General features: G+C 38.1%; 1 protein-coding gene across 4 annotated transcripts in view; it reads left to right on the top strand.

Annotated features, from left to right (window-relative positions):
• col4a6 (collagen, type IV, alpha 6) overlaps nt 1-21,321 on the top strand; it is a 70,367-nt gene that overhangs the window by 20,894 nt on the left and 28,152 nt on the right. For all 4 annotated transcript variants that reach the window (XM_056742512.1, XM_056742495.1, XM_056742504.1 and 1 more), the window contains exon 4: nt 13,363-13,440. In XM_056742512.1, coding sequence (XP_056598490.1) covers nt 13,363-13,440 — 78 coding nt within the window. The remainder of the gene's footprint in view (nt 1-13,362; nt 13,441-21,321) is intronic.

The raw sequence follows: 21,321 nt of genomic DNA, 5'->3' as shown, positions 1-21,321 counted from the left end.
TTCAGAGAGCGTTGGGTTAAATTTATTTTGCCCGATAGTGCTCCCCTCTGTCATTCTTATGTTTTCTATATGAGATAATAGAGGACAGATAATTAGCAATGTATGGCGTGAAAAATAAATGGTTAAAAATGCCCGGTTGAATTTGTGTGGGAATAAAGAACCAAAGTCTTCAGGGAAAGCACATCAAGTACTGAATACAGGTGTGTAATAGAGCGTGGGAATTGGACAAATAGGTGTAGTGGTTATTGACTGTCATAAAAGTCATAAAAGGGTTTGATTGACAGTTTGGGATGACAGCCCTTGGTTTCCATCACTGAAAATAGAGTGTGATCTTCAACCTTTCCCCTTTTCCCTGAAAGTCTTTTCAGGTATGTTTGGCAATCGTGACCCTTTCTGCAATCTATGCAGCTGTGGCCCAGTGATGCACAGCTGCATGCAAACATCTACTCCTCTATCCCTCCTTTCTGCTTTATCAACTCATCCCAACTGGCCTGCAGGGAAACCAAGACCAGAAAACAGTAATGAATGTGAAGGCGTGATATGTAGTGACATCATATAAACTAAAACAAGGCATCTCACACTTCTTTCCTTGGTACTTTATTTTTTTGGATGTTCTGCTTACTTTTAAACTAATTGCTGTAAGACCGTTTGTTCACTTTATGTAAGTGAACAAACTTGCCTGGAAGAAAGAGGGTAAAGAGTAAATGATGAAATTATTTTCATTTTCGAGTTGATTTGTAAAAAAGCCTGCAGAAAAAATTATGTTAAATGCGGGGTTGGGAGTAATACTTTACAATTAATGTATGCAACATCATTTGAGGCAAAATGAGTAAAACAAGTACTTTTTGACTCAATGAAATAAAAAAGCATGTTGTTATATTTATAGTATACTTAAAGTGTATTTGGATTATTTTCTTTTAAAATGAAATGTTATATACTCTCTAATTTGAAAGTCACTTTGAATAAAAGCAAAATGAAAGAAGGTAAATGCAGGGACCTAAACTCATGATGAGATTATGGTGGGTGTTTCTGCTTTGAAGCAGTGGGTGCCTTTTTGTGACCTGCTCGGGATGGGAGGATGGAGTTGTTGATGATTCACTTACTTATTAAGCACTTTAATCTAGAACCTGCTCGGTCATGTTATTAAAACACACCACTGACATTGGGTGTGTCCAGCCTCTCGTGCAGATAAACCCCTTACCCCAACCGACAGGAGGGCGTGATTTATGTCAGCCTAACAAGTCAACCCTACAAGCACTATTCAGTACCAATCAACCCGACATCAAGAATGAATGATAACAATCATGCCTGAAAAACAGCCAGCTGCGAAGAAAAGGTGAACGTGTCTGGACGGATCCATTACTTCACTTTTTTCACCCCCTACCTCTTTTCGCCCACCCCTCTTTTCTTTTCTGTTCAGTACTCTGCATTAAAAGCTATTTAAACAAATCTTTTGAATGTTCATATAGCTCTTATATTGATTGTATTTTTTTGGTTACTCCTCATTGTAGTAGGTAAAGGTGTGTTGGCCAGGTCGTATTGCTATTGTTTTCTATGGTGTTGGTAAATAACAGTGTCGCACATGCAGCTCAGGATGTTTGAAAATGCCCTGAGACCATTCAGCATTAATGTCGGTAATTATGCGTTTTGTCTGGTAGTCCTTACAGATGTTATTTCAAATGGCTTTAAGAAAGATCTTTGATAAAATGCTGAAATGGGAAGCAGGATATTCCGAGGACTCCCCTGGTAACACCTGGTTCACTTCCTGAATCCCATCATCCATCTCTTCTTACCTCAACTGCTGTGACCTACTTCAACCCGGTTTACAAGTGTTCTTGTTTCCGACGTCTGACTTTTAACAGACTGGCACATCTGGTCAGGTGTATGTGAGCATGTCGTGTGGTAAACTGGGACCCTGTCCACACCATCAGTTTGAAAACGCATCTTTTTCTCTCCATTTTGGCCTTTCGTTCACACAGAGTTGGCGTTTTTGCTTTTCGAAAACGCACTCAAAAGTGGATACATATGAAAACGCAAAAAAAAAATGCTCCACATTGCCACGGCATAAGGCAGAAAGTAAATAAACGCCTGACAGAAATGACACATGGTGATGTGTCTTAGGTTTTAATTATGCGCTGTACGTGGATGTTATCTTTTTCAGACGTTTCAGTGTGGATAGGCAGCAATTGGGAAATGCATGAAAACGCTAGTGTTGAAGAAGAGCATTTTGAAAACGAAAACTCTGTTTTCAAATGAAAATGCACTAGTGTTACCAGAGTCTGGTTATATTCTCGGTGTGAATATGTAACACATATTAGTGTGAACTAAAAGTTTTCTGAAACATTTTGTTATCTGCAGCTGAATTTAAAATTGAACTAGCAAAAACAGAAATGCAGAAAGTAATATATGAAAGAATGCTAGAATAGCTTATATCTTTGCTTTTCATGCATTTGTTTGTTCACCTCAGGCTAAAGGCTAGTCATGTTTTGTGTGTACCGGTGAGTTATGAATGTGTTTTTTTTGCTTTATCAATTTGTCTCCGTTCTTGTGAAGGGCTTAGATATATATTGGCTACAACATGTGCAACCAATTTTTGCCATTTGTAGTTCTTTACTCCATCACTTTGCTTTTTTTTTTTAACAAATTTTTTTTGGCAGAAAATAAGAATGCTAGAACACTCCTTGGAATTTCAAAAGTTCAGGCCATTTTTAAGACTATCGGACTTCTGTCGGACTTCTTTTCTTCTCTATCTTTTTCTTTACTCTCTGTGCTCCTTCCCTCATTTCTTCTGCACCCGCCCCCCTCTATTCACAGCCCTGGGCGTCTTTTACCAGCTGCCATCAAAGGCGGGCTGGCTTAATGGTGTGTAGGTAAGTCTGTTGTCAGCCATTCACCCTGCCCATGACAAAAAAGGAAAAAAGAAGTCGCTCTCCTAACAAAGGACATGTCCGACAGGGAGATATTTTAACCAGATCGTGGCCCCACTGCAGGAATCTGTGAAAGGGGTCATTGTTTTGCACGAGACACGGGGGAAGGGAAGGATATTTTTTCTTTTTACCTATCATTCTCTTTTTGAATAAGAATTGAATTTTAAAGAAAAATAGGCTGTGTAGATTAGAACGACCTGCCAAAAGAGCTGCACCCTCCCTTGCCCTTGTCTGTGGTGGGTGGGAGGATTACTGTTGGGACAATATAATACAATATAAAAACATTTTACAGTATAATTTTTTTTAAAGATAGGTGTAGAAAGTTGTCTATAGTATATACAAAATATAATGACCTCTATGTAAATCCATAGAAGTGTGATATGCCCTCATTAAGTTATTAGCTAGGTGAACGTGTGTGATAGTCAGCGTCTGGAATTCCTCCTGTATTTGTGAAGACATTAAGACCTTTCTCCTAGTTATCATCTTGCTCTATAACACCGCCAGCAGGCAAAGGCAAGAATTACCAATGCCCGCGTGCTCCGGCACACACAAAGAGCGCACAAAAACACACTCACGTGCATGTATGTGATATCCGCTGGCGTCTAGGCTCACTCCCTGTATTGTATAAATTAAATGTGTCCTTAGAGGCAATTAGAGATGTGTGACTCACAGTGAGTTCAAAGCTCTCCATCACAGCTGAATCAGCCCAGACATGACAAGCTAGAATGCAGATAGAGGGTGTGTGTGCCTGTTGCTGTTTGTGGGTTAGCGTTTCCTTTTTATGCCACCCTATGTTTGTATTAACTAGGAGATGAGGAATTCCTCAACATATCTCAATCAAGGTTTGCAGCAGATACACAATGTCACATACCTATACACACATACAGACACACACACATTTATCATCATACTTGTCCAAGAACCAACTAGTCACTACAACTTTGGTCGGCTGTTTTTTAAATGTACTGTATTTTCAGTTTGAACATTCTTAACCTTTAGTTTGCCTAATAAAACCCTTAAAGGTAGGAGGATCTATTGACAGAAATGCGAAATAATATTCAATATTATTTCTTCAGAGGTGTATAAAGACCTTACATAATGAACCTTTATGTTTCTAATACCTTAGAATAAGCTGTTTATATCTACATACAAAACGGCCCTGCATACATTGAATTTGTCGCTATGTTTTGTACAGCAGCCCTAATCGGACAAACAACTTTACAATGTGCGTTTCCTCTCCCTGCGGTATAGTGGTGAAACGGATCGCGGATGATCAGTGATCCATGATCCGTACGGGTACTCTACGGTTCAGAAAATTTGTGAACCGCGAAATAAATGTAAGTTTATTCATCATTGAGTAATAGAGTAAAACGTGCCCTCTCTACAGTTTTAGTGCCAATGCGCTCTTACTCTCTCTCTCCCCATTATCTGGACTAGTACAATATTAAAGCGGTTCCAGATAAAAAGTGAATGACGCTCAAAACTGCTCCATCACACAGCTAATATTAGAACAAAAACAACAACATATCTTGATTTTAACAATCACATCGAATCAAATAACCTCCTCGGGGGTGATTTTAAGACGATCTTTCTCTCCAACGACTCTGTGCTGGAAAGTATCTCCGTAGATATCTATGAGTATCTCTGCTGGAAAGACTTTATAATATTATTATAATAATATAATATGTATAATATTAGCGCAGGCCTGACTTATTTTTATACTTAAAATCCACAGACATTTTATGTAATAAATAAGACATCGCTCTTTCTACAGTCATTCTAATGCCTGCATGATCTCTTTCCTAAGTCAACATAAGAACAACAGCTTTTTGTAATATGGTGGCAACCATTGTGATTGGACGGAGCGATTCGTTGCAAATCTGTAACACAATGCTAGTGGCCACTGTAAATCAAAAACTGTTCGTATCATTAACATTAACTCACCCTAATGTCATTCTAAACCTGTATGACTTTCTTCCTCGGAACACAAAATATATTTTTTGAGAAACATTTTTATTCAGACAACATTGGTCCCCATTGACGTCCATTGTATGGGCACAAAACCACTGAGACATTTCTAAAATGATCTTCTTTTGTGTTCCTCAGAAGAAAGAGTCATTGAACAACATGAGAGTGAAAAAATGATGACATTTTTTTAACCAAAATTGTATTGTTTTGGTTGAAATATCCCTTTCATATTTTCCTTTTTAAAACAATAACACACCTATTTTGTTTATTGACGCCAGTTTAACTTAGAAATGTTTTAAACACTTTTGTGTTTCACTTTTGTGTTTCTCTGGTCTTCAATGAACCGAAGCGAGCACACTTCACTCCTCGCTTTATTAAGTTACATTGGCTGCCTGTAGTCGCTTGCATCAAATTCAAGACACTGCTCCTGGCCTACAAGACCACCACTGGTTCGGCACCCCCTTATCTTAACTCGCTAAGGCAGACGTATGTACCCGCCAGATCCCTGCACTCTGCAAACGAACTATGTCTTGTGGTGGCATCCCAAAAAGGTAAAAGATCTCTCTCACGTACCTTCTCTGGATTGGTTCCACTTATGTGGAATAATCTGCCTGCTGCTACAAGATGAACAGACTCTGTAGCCATCTTCACGAATTGTCTGAAAACTAGTGGTGGGCCGTTAACGGCGTTAACGGCGTTAACGCAGTGAGACTCTTATCGCGCGTTAAAAAAATTGTCGCCGTTAATCTATTCTCAAAGTTGGGTTGGGAGCTGGGTCTATACTACGCAAGCTATGATGACTTTCACCTTGATATTTTAGCGCGGATGTATACCAGCTTAACTGCACTGTACGGAGCGAGAACGAGATTTTTCAACTCGCGTGATTCGCGTCATTCGCGGAAGCGGAAGCAGAAGCCGCCTCATCATCTTATAACCAGGGCTTCATTCGCGCGATTCGCGCAGCACGTAGGTCTATTGTCTCTTTGCATTAACACATAAATCACTCGCGCTTGACACGCCATTCGCGTTTGGTCTGAACACAACATAACGTTACTGTGAAATTACCGCATCAAACGTGACGTGCTAACATGGATGCAGCTATGAAGCCGCCGGGTTTGCTTCAGGGAATATTAATTTTAAAAAAGCTTCCCAATGGAAACATCGACAAGACTAAGGTTGTTTGCACCTTGTGCAATGCGGAATTGGTTTAAAAAAAACACTTTCTCTCAACAGGTAGTGGTCTAGCTTTAGTTAAAATCAGTAACTTTGTATTGAGATCTAATGTATTATGGCTCCTGTATGACATATCGCTTGTTGCTCCCTCACTCTTTGTAAGTCGCTTTGGATAAAAGCGTCTGCTAAATGACTAAATGTAAATGTACTGTAGGAGCTCTTCCAGTCTCAAGTACCACCTAAACGCAAAGAATCCCTTAGCTAATGCGGAAGTAAACACAAGTTCATTTTCCATCCATCCATTTTCTACCGCTTATCCGAACTACCTCGGGTCACGGGGAGCCTGCGCCTATCTCAGGAGTCACAAGTTCATTTTATTGAACATAATTTAATTTTCATCACCAATTATCATAGTAGAACAGCTTTCTCAAGCAGTTTGTGATGCATTTTGGAAACAGGAGATGAGCCCCTGGTCTAATGCGCCACCTGGCTTTAGACACCCGTTCTCAAAGACTTACTTTTAGTCATTATTTGGGTAGCACACATTCTGAATTCCTTCGGCAGAATTCAAATGAGCCATATTAATCTAGATTAATCTAGATTAATCTTGGAATTAATCTAGATTAATCTAGATTAAAAAAATTAATCTATGCCCACCACTACTGAAAACACAACACCTGACCGATCAGTTCTGACTTCTACTCTTTCAAATAAACAAAAAACAAACTTAGCTCTGTATACAGTGGTAGGCCATATGAGACCAGTCTTTTTAATTGCACTGCTGCACTTATGCTTTTTTCGTCCTTATGCTGTCCCAATTGCTTCCATTGTTAACCCCATATGTAAGTCGCTTTGGATAAAAGCACCTGCTTAATGACTATGTGTAATGTAAATGTAAATTTCACAGCATTTCATCTAGCTGTTTATATGCCTTGTTAAGAATTGTAACATTTGCAAGCTGCTTTATCTTTTTAGTAACCATTTCTCTGTCGAAAAGAGAAAGGAAAAGCTCCATCTGCCTTTGTTGCTTTCTGGTTCCACTTCAAACAGTAAGAGCATCCCATAATTTTCCCTTGAAAATTACAGCTTAAAATACAAGACTTGTGCTGCACCTTTCATCAGTGTGATTGCACATAAGTGCCTAATGTTCACACTTGCCTCAGTAGCTCAGGTTCTGCTCAGTTTTCTGGATTGATGCAAGAAAATGTGTAATAAATGACTCCATTGTGTTAGTCAATAGCTTCAGTTACAACAAATAATCTTATATTTTTTGTATGAATTAAGCCCAATAGATAAAACAGTGGAGCATGGCGGTATCTACACAGAGTTTAAAGAATTAAATGTCTTGTGTATGAAATGTAGCGCCATCTAGTGGTGGAGTTGCGAATTGCAACCAACGGCTCACTCCACCCCTCCTTTTCGAAACACTATGGTGGCTGACACAGAACACACGTTTTCGCTTCTTTGTCGAAGAAGATAACGTATTTACGAAAGCATTCTGTTAAACAGTTTGTCTGTTTAAGGTTACTGAAGAAACAACATGGTGAATTCCATGTAAGGGGACCAGCGGTGAATTTAAATAGACATAGCTAATTCTAAAGTAATAAAAACATAACACTTCATTATGTCAGGTCTTTATACACCTCTAAAAACATTGCTATGTATATTATATTGCAATTTCTGTCAATAAATACTCCAAAAAATGTGGACCTTTAAAGAAAAATTAAAATGCAATTTACATCACTTTGTATTCAAACATATGCCAGATATACATTTTAATGTTGATTGAACAGTTTGTTCTCCGGACTAAATGCTGGCACAGGCTGAACTAATTGTTACAACAAAATGAGCTGTTGCAGTAAAAATAGAATGATTTTACTTGTTTGTGACTGCCTGTAAAAGACTGTAAAAGCATAAAGAGCTAATAAAAGACAGCACAATGTTAATGCTCTGGGCAATGAGAAATTATGTTTAAATGGCAGAATGGCTGATTTTCGAGCAAGCTAAATTTAGAGTATCTACAGGGGGTGAAGAGAAACCTTAGCATGAACTGGATGTAGTCGAGTCTGCCAGCAAGTAGAAGTGTGAAAAAGATCTATTCTGGGATCAACGTGGAAAACTTTGCTCTGTGCTGACGGAGTGTACACTTGGCTACCTTTACGAACTGTTGATTTATAGCTGCTGGATAAGAAGAACTATAGATGTGCATCTGAACATTTGTGGAAGACTTTTAACACACACATACAAACTCTGAAGGACCTGTTGAAGCAATGTACTCAGGTAGGCAGGTGCTTGGGCTTGCCAGAGGAGGGTGTAAAGCTTCTCACTTATCCTGCATGCCTTCAGTTAGCATGCCCAGACTTCCGCATATGATGTAATGTGCCTGTGGGCAACTTTGACAATTTCCAAAGTCCAAACTGAGTGATGAGATAGTAAATCCACCTAATAATGTGAGCCATGTTTTGCGCCTTTGTCCTGATGTAAGTGTCTGGAAAATATGCACGCTTTTGTGTTTGGTCTCAACAGCCTTTAGTTACGGCCCATTTAATCAAAGTATTAAACATGCGGAGTGTGATAAACAGGATTTTAGTTTACATCATATTTCGGATCAAAATTTAAGGGAAAGAAAAACTATTTTATACTATTTACTATTTTTTTTTTGTGAAATATTACTGTTTTATACTTTTAAACTGTTTTTTACAGGGCTTTAGACTAACATGTGAGAGAGGTGGAACCAGCTCTTAATTTGGTAGAACCAAATTGGGAGTCATTGAGTGCAAAAAGAAAAAATAATCACTAAAACTTCATTTCAAATGTGTTTAATACATTAATAAATCAATTAGAAATTACTACAAATCTTTCAGTTTATGATTTAATTATTTTTATTGTGTATGTTAACTCTCTTTCAACACTTTACCATATTTAAAGCACATCTTTCTTAAAGCGACTTTCTTCCTTTATTTGTTTATCAGTGAGTGTTTTTGGGCCTGTCTTTGTTGTTTGATGAACAATATAAACAGATATCTTTATTATGCTGGCTTTTATCGGTAGCGACCCACAAATAAATAGGATTTAACGTGATGTATAATGTTAACATTTTGTATGCTTGCAGTATTTTTAAGAGAGCTTTATACAATAGTATAGTGCTTGAAGTTTAAACGCATGTTTCCTGCATTAGCTTCACATGCCTACAATACACGCAACACATTTTGTTATCTTTGTTGTTTTGTACCTTAGCTGGGGCAGTATTACATTTCTGCATGTTCAATTTATAATACGCAAAAATTATAAATGGATCAGTTTGGCCGTCGCACCGGTACGACCATTAAGAAAAACTTCTCGCACTGCCAGTTTAAATAGTCGCAAAATGCCTCCATTTGGTCAAGCCCTGATGTAAGATAAAAAAAACTTTTTGGCTTTGTCTGGAATGTGTTTCTTTTTTTTCTTGTTTGTATTTAATATATTTGTCAGCAAGTCATTTAGCATGTGTACATTCCAGCGTTTGAAGTATGTTGTGTTGCTTAGATTTTTGTTGTTCTTAGATGTCATCCATACATGTGTAGGTCAGTCTGTCAATGGGTGGCCGGATTTTAAGAGACCACAAAACTAAATGTAGATGAAGTTGATAGTAAAGTAATAGGGGTTGTTTGGCCTGATGTAAACTGTGAAGTACTGAGTGTTTAAACACAGCTGTGCGAATGCACACATGTGACCTACAGACCCGTAAGAAGTGCATCTTCAGTGCGCCTTAATGTTACCTTCTGAATCACAGTTAAGAGTTTTTCTGTCAGGTACAGATTATAACGTAACATAAATAAATGTATGACCGTATAAAAATGTCTGTATGAAGTCTGTGGTTGCCGGATAAACAGGCTGAAAGACAAAACAATTGAAGGAGGACACATGTTTCAACACAATGTCTGTGTAATGTGTTTGATCATCTGGAGTGTCATCTGCTATTCTTTATTGAACGATTTCCTCTCGGATGTTAGGACGACATTTGTGATTTCCATTTTAAGATGCTATTGATGTGCATCTGGTCCTTGTTTACTAAGATGTTCAAATGTTTTTTATTACCTTTATTACGTTATCAGATAAAAGGTTTGCTTTCTTAAACCACTACAAATATCAGTCTTTATCAAATGCTGAAGTCGCTCAGGTGAACTATTTGTACATGGGCTTCATGTCTCATTGCTTTCATTTGGGTCTATTCTTTTGTTCAAACATTTCCCGGGCTAAAGCATCTGCCAGAGGAGCTCATATGTCACGAGAGAAGAGAATACACTTCACTCACTTTTTACATCCTTGTTTCTCCTTAGGTTTTTTTTTCTGCCTTGTTTTCTATTCTGTCGTGTTTAGATATGGGAGGACTAATTGATGACAGCAGGCAAACTGTTCTAAAGCAGGAGGGTTAAAAGCTGGTTAAGCTTAGAGCATACGTGTGTGGGCCTATACTTGTTTGTTATGATGCAAATGATGTTTAACATGAAATTTTGATCTCTGTTTGGGCATGTTTGAGCATTTGATTCATTGTGGGTACGTGAAACTGAACATTGTGGATGATGCTTTATCATTAGAGTCAATGTAAAGTCAATCACACACATATATAATCAACACAAAAAACAGCTTCAGGTGTGTCTGGTTTCTTTCAGCTGCTATAGAGAAAAACACTAAAGACAACACTCCGGTGTAAATGGATCCTGTCCTTCGCCTGCAGGGCTGAGTGTGTGTGTGTTTCTGGATACGTGTAGAGATTTCTTCTTAACTTGCACCTTTTGTCCCTTTTCAAATAGCTCTTTCAATTCCCCTGAACAAGCTGCAGAGCACTCAAGGTGTGTCGTTGTGACGGGCTTGTTTGCCCCTTGTAGTAGAGGTTTGCTTAACTCACAGGACAGGAACCTTAATGAACATATATGTTTTTTGTTTTTCACTTGTCTTCCATGTGGGTTAAGCAGTCTGAAAAGGTATAGCAAAAGCATTTCCACATGGGACGGGTCCAACCTTATTGAATTAAACTTCTCAGATTTCTGTATTGACAACCTCTTTAATTTACAATGTTACCATGTTACTAACCTATCTGTGCCAAATGCCCCCATGTGTGCCACTTAAGCCCCCCAGCTTTCAAATTTCATGCTTTGTGTTTTTATACCTTAAGTGTCTTGACTAAGAGTTTTTATGATTTCAAGTTATTTAGTTAAAACCATTGGAAAAAATTGTGGACTCTATTTTTATGTTGATCGGTCATTCTGTATGATACTTACGTTCTCAGAATTTTTTTTTTTAAGGTAAAAATGTAGGTTTTCTTGTCATGATTGTGTAATAAAAATACAGCATGAACCAATCTAAATGCCAAATGTGCATTTCATTGCATTGATTTTATCCTCTCTCTCTTTCTCAGTCAGTATAATCCGAATCCCTCTCTTTAGATTTTTTGCCCTGTTTCTGTCAGAGCAATTAGTTGTTAACACAAGATTAATAGAGGAAAGATGAAAGCTTCCCAGGGTGGTCAAGGGTCTCTAACCTACTTTTAACTGGTTCACTCACACTCACTCTCTATATATGTGTGACCCTAGACAACAAAAACAGTCTTGTGTGTCAATTTTTCAAATTTGAGATTTTTTAATCATCTGAAAGCTAAATAAATATCCTTTCCATTGATATGTGGTTTGTTAGAATACTACAATATTTGCCTGAGATACAACTATTTAAAACTCTGAAAAACGCCATTTAGCATATTACATACAAAAATGAAGTTTTGATATATTTATATCTTCATGGAACATGATCTTTCCTTATTATCCTAATAATTTCTGGCATAACATCAAAATCGATCATTTGGACCCATACAATGTTTTGTTGGCTTCTGCCACAAATGTTCCTTTGTGATCCAGGGTCCCATATATGATATTTACACATTCGTATAGTCATAATTTTACTCTCTTTGTATTCCTCAATTATTTCCCGCACCTAAAATTTCTCCATAACCATAAAATGCAGTCACTAGTTAAAAAAGTTGCATACTTTGTGGAGTCATGTGATGCTTTGAGTGGGCACAGGTTCCACAGGGGCCCTTATATCACCTTTACACACACACAGACGCTGTAGACACATAGCCTTTGTGATTTGTAAATGAGGTCTTGGTTATCAGTTTAAGACCTTTGAGGTTTTTCTTGACGGTCATCCGAACACCCCTGACCCCTCGGGCAAGTGCCCACTGTCCTCAAAGCATTATGGGGACCTTATCCCCTCTTGTCTGCACCTTTTCATCCTTTAATCATAGTGAAACGCTATCCAGTGACCTTTGACCTCCGGCAGGGGTAGACCCGCAGCTTTCATTGATCATGTTATTCGCAGGTCTGCTGAATGAGGGGGATTGCATTTCACAGAGCAGGTTACGCTGTCATGAAGTCATTTGGATGCAACTTTTTTAACTTGCAGCAGAAGAAAAGGAAAGAGACAAACTTAGTCTCCTGCCTCCAGCCTTAGAACTTATTTTAAGAGCCAAAATAAAATGTAGACTTTGGGGTGGATTCTTTTGACCTGGCCCATAAAACAGATAAACTGGCAGCCCCATAACAAGCTATTAAAATCCCACGTTTAGTAGTGATATAGGTAATACTTTGTTTTGTGTGCCGTAATATCATATGTACGGGCAAGACCCACAGTGATGTAAACATACACATTTACATTCTATACCATGAAACCTTAGAGGTGTGTAGTGGGGGTTTCAAAGAAAAAAAAGGACCAGCGGGTAGAGAAATGGATGATTGGAAAGGGTGGGACATGAATACTTTGGAATGTGATCTCAGCATGGGGCGAGGGGACAATAGAGCTCATCTGTATCTATGCGAATGTGAGCATTCTAGCGAGAATAGCTAGATGTCATGGACTGTAATGTGTTTGTCTTTAGTTTCTGTACAGACTGAGTTTTGGTATGATGAACCATATAGGCTAAAATCCAGAGGAGTGTCTTTTGTTGAGGGGTGGAATCACATACAGTACCACTTTCTGTTGTCGAGGGGATATTCTCTGGCTTCAGGGAGCGAACCAGAACAAATGATCCCCAAGTCATCAATCACACTTTGGTTTTACTTTCACACATTGTGATTTGTGACACAACATACTGTATGATCTCAGTTATTTCTGTAAATCTCTCAAAATGTTAAATGTGTTACTGAAATGCATCTGTAATTACAAAAATTGCTTATCTGAGGAATCTGGATACTTTTTTTTGTAATGTGATGTCAGAATAATTGTATATGTAGTATTTAATCTTGTCTCTCTGTATGTGCAGGGGACAGAGCTCTCGGAGCCATGTGCTGGAAGAGACTGCAGGGGACCGTGTCCATGTTTACCCTTAAAGGGTGGCAGGGTGAGTAAAATCGCAATTGTTAAGACTGTTTATACTGCTGTCCTGACCTTATTCTGTTTAACATATATCAGTGTTAACTGCAAATCCAAATTGGCTTCCAACAGCCGCACATACATTCACACACACATCTTGGAAATGTCAAGTAGCAGCGTAGTTGAACATTAACGGAGAAATCTAGCTCCTGGATCTTCTTCTTTTTATTTTCAAATCGCATTTTTGAAATGTTATTCTGTTTTCGAGTAAATTTATTTATTCGAGTTATTAATTAGTAAATTTGCTATAGAAACTAATCGCTTGAACAAACATTAGCAAGTCACACAGCTGAGAGTTCATGTTCCTCCACAAGCTGATAAAGTTTTCAAACATGATAAAGAGTTACATTTACAAATTTAGATACAACATTGTTTTTAAGAAAAAATGATTCATTCATACGTGAGAGCCTTGTTGGTGAAATGTTGCGGTAAAATGCAGTATAAAATAAGTAAATTGATGACAAGCAGGTATTACAATACTATGTAATATCAGAATGGAGGACTGTGTGTTGACCAAGACGACATGTCTTAAGGACATGTCTGGAATTCATCCAGGCCACTGTTGAGTCCTGCTTATCCACACCCTGTCAGACAGTCAGTGTGTCATGAAGCGTCACTGATTTTACAGTTCGATTTACTTGCACATACGCACATACTCGCTTTTTCTATTTTTTACGTTTTTATCTCTTTCTCTATTTTCTCTTGCTTTCTTGGCTTTCTTATAGTTTATACAGATGTGAATAAATATACAGTACATATAAAAACCTGCTGTTATAAAAAGATCCAGACTTCAAAATAAATCATTTTGGTGGGTTATTTCACTATACTGTAGGATTTTATTTTGAATTTTTTAATGTTTTTGTTTGCACATCCCTTTTCTTTTTCAGATTTGGTCATAAACATACATTTTTTGCTACACAAACACATAGACAGTCATTCCCAATGCACAATATCCATTTGTATCTTCCCTGGAGCATGTTGGCAGAAAACTTTGCACTGCTCTGTGATCAGATTTATGGTTGTTGTTCTATTTTCACCCACGATAGAAGATGAGAGATGTTTTTATGAGCAACAGAAAACTTATGCAAAGTTGTGCCAAATAGCATGACTTCCTATTACCTTCCGTTATTTATTTTATTTTATTAGTGACATTCCCTGGCAGTGTTCCATGTATCTTGAGAAATCAGTAGTTGTTTTGCCTTTCGGAATAAACAAATGTAAGGTTACCACATATTTTCCAGGCATACACAATTTACATTTCTGCTCAAGCAAGGTTTTTTAGGTATTGAAAGACCAGGCCAATAGCAATCCACTGAGGGCTAGACATGCAGTCACATTATTAAAACTTCTTATTTAGTGCATTGTGTAAAGAACACAGAGACATGCTGTAATCATAGCATGACACCCATGACAGAGATCTTATGACCCATTTGGCCTAGTTTAGCTATTTGTCTTAGAAGTATCAGGACTTTTCGTCTGAATCAGTGCAGATCAGTCCACCCAACCTGTCTCAGTCAGGCACAGCGTCAAGAATGAATCAGGGCAGAAAAACTAGGTCTGATGGTTTAACTACCTATTTGGCTATTACCTTTCATTCCAGTAATTCATCAACACAAAGACACTGGTTGGGTGGGTAAACCATCTTTGAACCTGATTCACCCCCACTAATAGAGCTGTGGCCTCCAAAAACAACAGGAGCCAATGTGATGCAAAGTGAGTGAGCTCTGAAAAGTGCAGTCAGCCGTACTGGGAATGTCTGCTTCTGAGGGAAAAAAACACAGCCAGAGAGAGAGAGAATGGGGCTTGAATTCGAACCATAATTGTGTTTCCCCTTACAGATAAGTAAAGATCAGAAATAAGGATTTAGGTTGGTAGAAGGGTATGCTCTTAGGAAAAATACTACGTATAAACACTAAATAAAACAGTGAGAAGTAAAGAGTAACTGTGTGTTCCCACCAAGCACGAATTATGCGGTAAGCGCGCGTGATTTACATAACGCAAAGCAAAGACACGATAGGACATCCTGTGGCACGATTGGCGCAAATGATATGGCGGGAATTGAGCGTTTAGAGCATTTGATGCGCTTTGAGTTGACAAATCTGAACTTTGGTGAACTTTAACCAATCAATGACGTGATTATGACGTAGCCAGTGGAGGCAGAAATCCTTTAACAACAATGGAGGACAAAATCATCGCTGCTGTATGTGGATACCTGGAGCTGTACGATACATCTTACTTTTATCGAAACAGGAATAACAAGGATCTTGCTTGGTAGAAAGTGAGAAATTTGAGCTATGTATATATATAAGAGACTGGAGCTGCCTGGCAGATGCCCCTCCCATGATGCGAATTCGTGTCTTTTGTGAAGTGAATTTCATGCACGAATGAAGCGATTTTCACGTGCGAATGAAGCGAGTGAACTCAAAATGTTCAAGCGTCCACTTACGCGCGAATAGCAGGATTTATTTGCAGGATTTATTTTAGGATTTATTAGGATACATATTTAAGTCGCGAACGGTGGAAACGCTCTATAAGAGAGAAAGATGGGAAGCTCAGTGAGTGTGTTGAAAGAGAGACATGACTGGACTTTCTGACCCCATGACTGAATCACACTCACATTAGGACCTATTCTTTCCCATCTTTCAATCCACCACAAAGAATTTCATATGAAACTCAATACATACAGGTGTTTATACCTGCTAGGTTAAATCCATAGCTACAAGGTAAATTGGTTACTCTCTTAACTCTTTCCCCGCCATTGACGAGTTATCTTGTCTTTAAAAAAAAAACGTTACCTGCCAAAGACGAGTTATTATGGCAATCAGTGTTTGTACTGTTGTTTAGCAGGTGCCGTTGTTACACACTTTTGGGAAGAGTACAGAATCTCTGAACATATAACATATATATTTTTTACGATTGTTCTGATTCTAATCTGGGTGGAGTTTTAATTATCTCAGGTTTTTATTTAGGGATTTATTTTTTAAGAAACCTACCCACATGATAAAAAAAGAACAAATGAAGATAGAAGAATACAGCTTCTATTGTTTGAAAGCAGAGACTCTGTTCTTTCATTTGATATATTCAAATGTTTGTCCATAAATTCATTACATAAAATGTACTGTGAGCCATAATTTTTTTTTTTAAATGCTAAAACCGCTGGCTCTTTTTTTTTAAAGGCTGGCAGGGAAAGCGTTAAAGAGGACATAACATGTGTTTATTGTATATTACGTTGTGCGATATTTGTACTCTTTAAATGTGTACCACGAAATATATATATAGATTATAATTAAATATACAGATTACAATCTGTTTTAAGGCAGTATGAATATCTTTACAATGTTTTACGAACATTTGTTTTAAACAATCCCAGAGTTCTCTCTAAAGATAAACATCATCCGCAATGAAGCATCCTAAAAGTACGCTCCTCTTTGGTCAGCCTCCCCAAAAAAAACAGACGCCCATACTGGACTCGTTTGGACCAATAACATCCGCTTCCAGACAGGTCAGAGGTCACCGCTTGCTGATATAATGGTTTGGGTTAAGGGCTGCCAAAGAAAAGCAATACTGGCTTTCATGTGTGATGAGCATGTGTGACCACTTTAGCCTCCCTGAATCAGTCTTGCTAAAATACTCCATCCCCGCACCGGGATGAAAGATTATCTGCTGTTTATGTGGACCCGCAGTGATTTATATTATATATATAATTTTATACAGCTTGCTCTGTAAACAATTAATAGTCTCTAAGAGTAAAATAAAATGCATGCATAGTACACAAATTAAAATATGAGGCACATAGAAAATGTGCAGCATGTATCCTTATGTAAATTGACCTGCATTGTATAGATGAAGTTTTCCCTTACCAAAATTTACTATGGTTTTGCTATAGTTAATATGGAAATGGTTACTGTTGTAAAAACATTTTTGGAAAAAAAATTGTTTTGAAAACCATGTTTTTGTAAAAACCAGAGTAAATGATGGTTACTGTAGTTAAACCATGGTTTTGCCCTAAGTAATCAATGCACCAAAAAAACATGGTAACTACACTTGTACCACAAAAAAACCATACATGAAAAAATCTGAACACATTACAAACTATTAACTAAGTCGATTGCAAGGATTCAGGCTAATTTAAATCAAGTCCTTCTGATGGTTCACTAACAAATATTTTCCCAGGTGAACAAAAAGTGCCTCATTTGATGCAGCTTAGACGTTCTATTATTTTTTTTTAAAATGGAAGTACGTACATCACAGTGGTTTTAAAGATAGTATTCCTTTAAGGAAACAGCTGTACATTTTCACTTTTTACATGTGAGAAAAAACTAAGAGGAATAATCAAGACTGACCCAGACATGCTGTTTCATCATTATTTGTGTTTTCTGCTTATTCCGTGCAACCAGTCACCCTTAAGTTCGGTTTATGCTTGTGCGTCGGACCTACGCCGTAGCCTACACGGAGCCACTTACCCTACGCCATAGCCTGACCCACACCTCTCCAAAAATGTAACAACGCATTAAATCAACGCGGACCGCGAGCACTGGGATTGGTCTGTTTGAACCCCTCCATCAAGTCAAAAAACTCGATTGAGTCATGTTTACTCAAACTCATTTCCGAATGACAATCTAAGTAAATTATTTATGCTTCTGTATTAAACATCTCAAATCTGCAACAAAAATGACTGTTTACTTGCCGCTATCACTGCTAATGCTTCTCAAACGAGCTGCTTCTTCTTCGGCTCTTGTATTGGTTACTCAAGCAACACGCGTGGACACTGACTCCTAGTGGTCATTGCCTGTCGACGGGGACAGCGACTTAGAAGTATAAATTAAAAAGACGGACACGACGCCTTCGCCATAGTTCCGACACACGAGTGTAAACTTACCTTTAGAGACAAACAGCCACAGTCCAAACAAGCAAGAATTATGTGTTTAGGTTACGCGAGATTGAACTAAGCAGCTTGACTGGAGGTAGACGTGTTTGAGGGACAGATGCCATAGCTTGTTGCATCACTGTGAACAGCCAGGTGTCACGTGTTGATTCACATCAAGAGGTTTTACCATACTATGTAAACAGTCTTTATTTGTTTATACTGACCCAGCGTTAACTCTGGCAGGTTTAGTTAACAAGATGTTTAGACCTTATGTCTGAAGATCTACATTTCCTGTTTGTTGGTGTTTTGTCTTTTCTGTTACCCTAATATGATGACTACCCAAACAAATTCCTTGTATGTGCATTTTGGCACGACTTTTGATGTCTTAGCCTAACAGGTAGTAGTTGTAAAAGGTTGGTATTGACCCATACTCTTTGCATGAACTCTGTTAAATCTCATTTTTGTCTGGAATGAACAGTGTCCCCTGCTGGTAATCACGTGTAAGCATAAGTGCAAAATGTATGTTGAGCTTATAAGAATATGTGCTTTGTAAATGTAAGAAATAGACATGCGTGATTTATATAAGCCAAACAATATTGTTAAAACAAAACATACATTTACATTATTGATAACATGTCATAAAAATAAACAATCAAAAAGATATTTCAGAAAGTCTTTGAAACCTTCTATCTTCATATTTCATGAATTTAATTTTCTTGCCATAAATCATTATTATTGCACTGTAAAAAGTTCTTTGTTGTTTTAACTTAAAAAATTAAGTTACATGGCTGCCTTAAAATGTAAAGGTGATTTAACTTATATTAGTTATTGGATGAATTTGACACAAACGTGTTAACTAATATTTTTAAATTGAATTAACTAAAGATTTTAAGGCAGCCAATTCATTTTTTTTGTTGAAACAACAAATCCTTTTACAGTGTAGTCACCCTTTGTGTTTGTCGCTGGGTTTTGCAAATATCTAACTAAGAAAAAGTATTTAAAAGTCCTTGTGTGGTTTGACACAGTATGCACTTATTTAAAAGTAATGTGTGTTTTCCATTTCCTGAAAATCAGCTAATTTGGACATATGAGGTTTCAGAAGAACAGCGACGATATAATAAAACGAATAACAAAATCTTTAAGACCCAGAGGGTTACGCACATAGTGTGACTCATTGATACTGTATACCACTTTTGGAAGCCTCCCGGGTAAAGATTTGGAAGCAAGAAAGCCTGCTGAGTCAGTGTGTTCACTGCTGTCTGGCTGGCATCGCTGGTTCATTCGGTTTACAGGCGGGGTGAGAAATTGGGTTACCGGGGCTGAATCATTCAGTCCACACCCTGCCTCTTTCTGATGTGTTTCCTAGTCGTGCTTCCATCACCGCTTCCAATGAACACATGGCGCGACAGGTAAAATCATGCCTGAGCCTCGCTGACTGCGAACAATGGCTCCCACTAAATCCTCAGAGGCAACACAACTGAGCCGAGGGAATCTGTCGGCTCATGGATTCTGTTAGCCATTCCAACAGGAAGTGAGGTGGATGTTTGCTGGCCAGGCGAGAAGGACCGATGGTTTAGGAGTCCAGAATGAATTCTATTGTGCCTATTGTGAGGGGGCAGATTTGTGCTATGAATGAAGCAGTCTAGTGCATGTTAATTTGAGTGGAAGTCACTTTTCCATGTTTGTTAATTCTGGCGCAGATATGTGAAAGAGAAATACAAATGCTTATTTTATCCATTCTCTTGATGTGATTGCATTTAGTAACTAGTCTATTCTATTGTGCAGCTACAGTTATCGTATTGATGTGGTTCCTTGTTAATTCACGATGGTGTCACAATGCCAATCACCATTAAACATCAACATAATAATGGCATGTCTGTTTAAGCCTCAGATTAAATGTCAAGTTGCTGAAGGCTATTGTTGCAGGAGGGATGCATTCCTTTATCATTCATCACTGTCAGAGTGGAATAGCTTGAAGGATGTTACATTTTTAGGAAGTACAGTAACTGTAAGACACGCTTGCTTTAAAAGCTAGTTTCAAATAACATTTTGTTTTGGAAGGAAAAGAGAGGTTGTAAAAGAGGGAGATTTTTATTATTTTAATTTACTATTTATTTATGATAGCATGTCATGTTAGAGAAACATTACAGCAGTGTTTCCCAAACCTTTTACAATTGTGTAAACTGTAAACCCACGTCTTGAGAGTTTCTTACAGAAGTGTGTACACCCCTCACATTTTTGTTAATATTTTATTGTATCTTTACATGTGAAAACACTGAAGAAATGAAACTTAGCTACAATGTAAAGTAGTGGGTGTACAGGTTGTTTAACTGTAAATTTGCTGTCCCCTCAAAATAATTCAACACACAGCCATTAATGTCTAAACCGCTGGCAACAAAAGTGAATACGCCCCTAAGGAAAATGTCCAAATTGGGTCCAATTAGCCATTTTCCCTCCCCGGTGTCATGTGATTCTTTAGTGTTATAAGGTTTGGTGTTATCGCTCTCACTCTCTCATACCGGTCACTGGAAGTTCAACATGGAACCTAAATTTTTGCTCTATTGCTCTACATAAAGATGGTCTAGGCTATAAGAAGATTGCCAAGACCCTGAAACTGAGCTGCAGCACGGTGGCCAAACCATACAGCGGTTAAACAGGACAGGTTCCACTCAGTACAGGCCTTGCTGTGGTCGACCAAAGAAGTTGAGTGCACATGCTCAGCGTCATATCCAGAGGTTGTCTTTAAGAAATAGTAGTATGAGTGCTGCCAGCATTGCTCCAGAGGTCGAAGGGGTGGGGGGTCAGCCTGTCAGTGCTCAGACTATACGCCGCACACTGCATCAAATCGGTCTGCATGGGTGTCGTCCAAGAACGATGCCTCTTCTACAGATGATGCAGAAGAAAGCCTGCAAACAGTTTGCAGAAGACAAATAGACTAAGGACATGGATTACTGGAACCATGTCCTGTGGTCTGATGAGACC

The sequence above is a fragment of the Triplophysa dalaica genome, chromosome 1 (genome assembly GCF_015846415.1).
Source record: "Triplophysa dalaica isolate WHDGS20190420 chromosome 1, ASM1584641v1, whole genome shotgun sequence".
NCBI classification, from domain to species: domain Eukaryota; kingdom Metazoa; phylum Chordata; class Actinopteri; order Cypriniformes; family Nemacheilidae; genus Triplophysa; species Triplophysa dalaica.
This window is presented reverse-complemented; position numbering and strand designations above follow the sequence as displayed.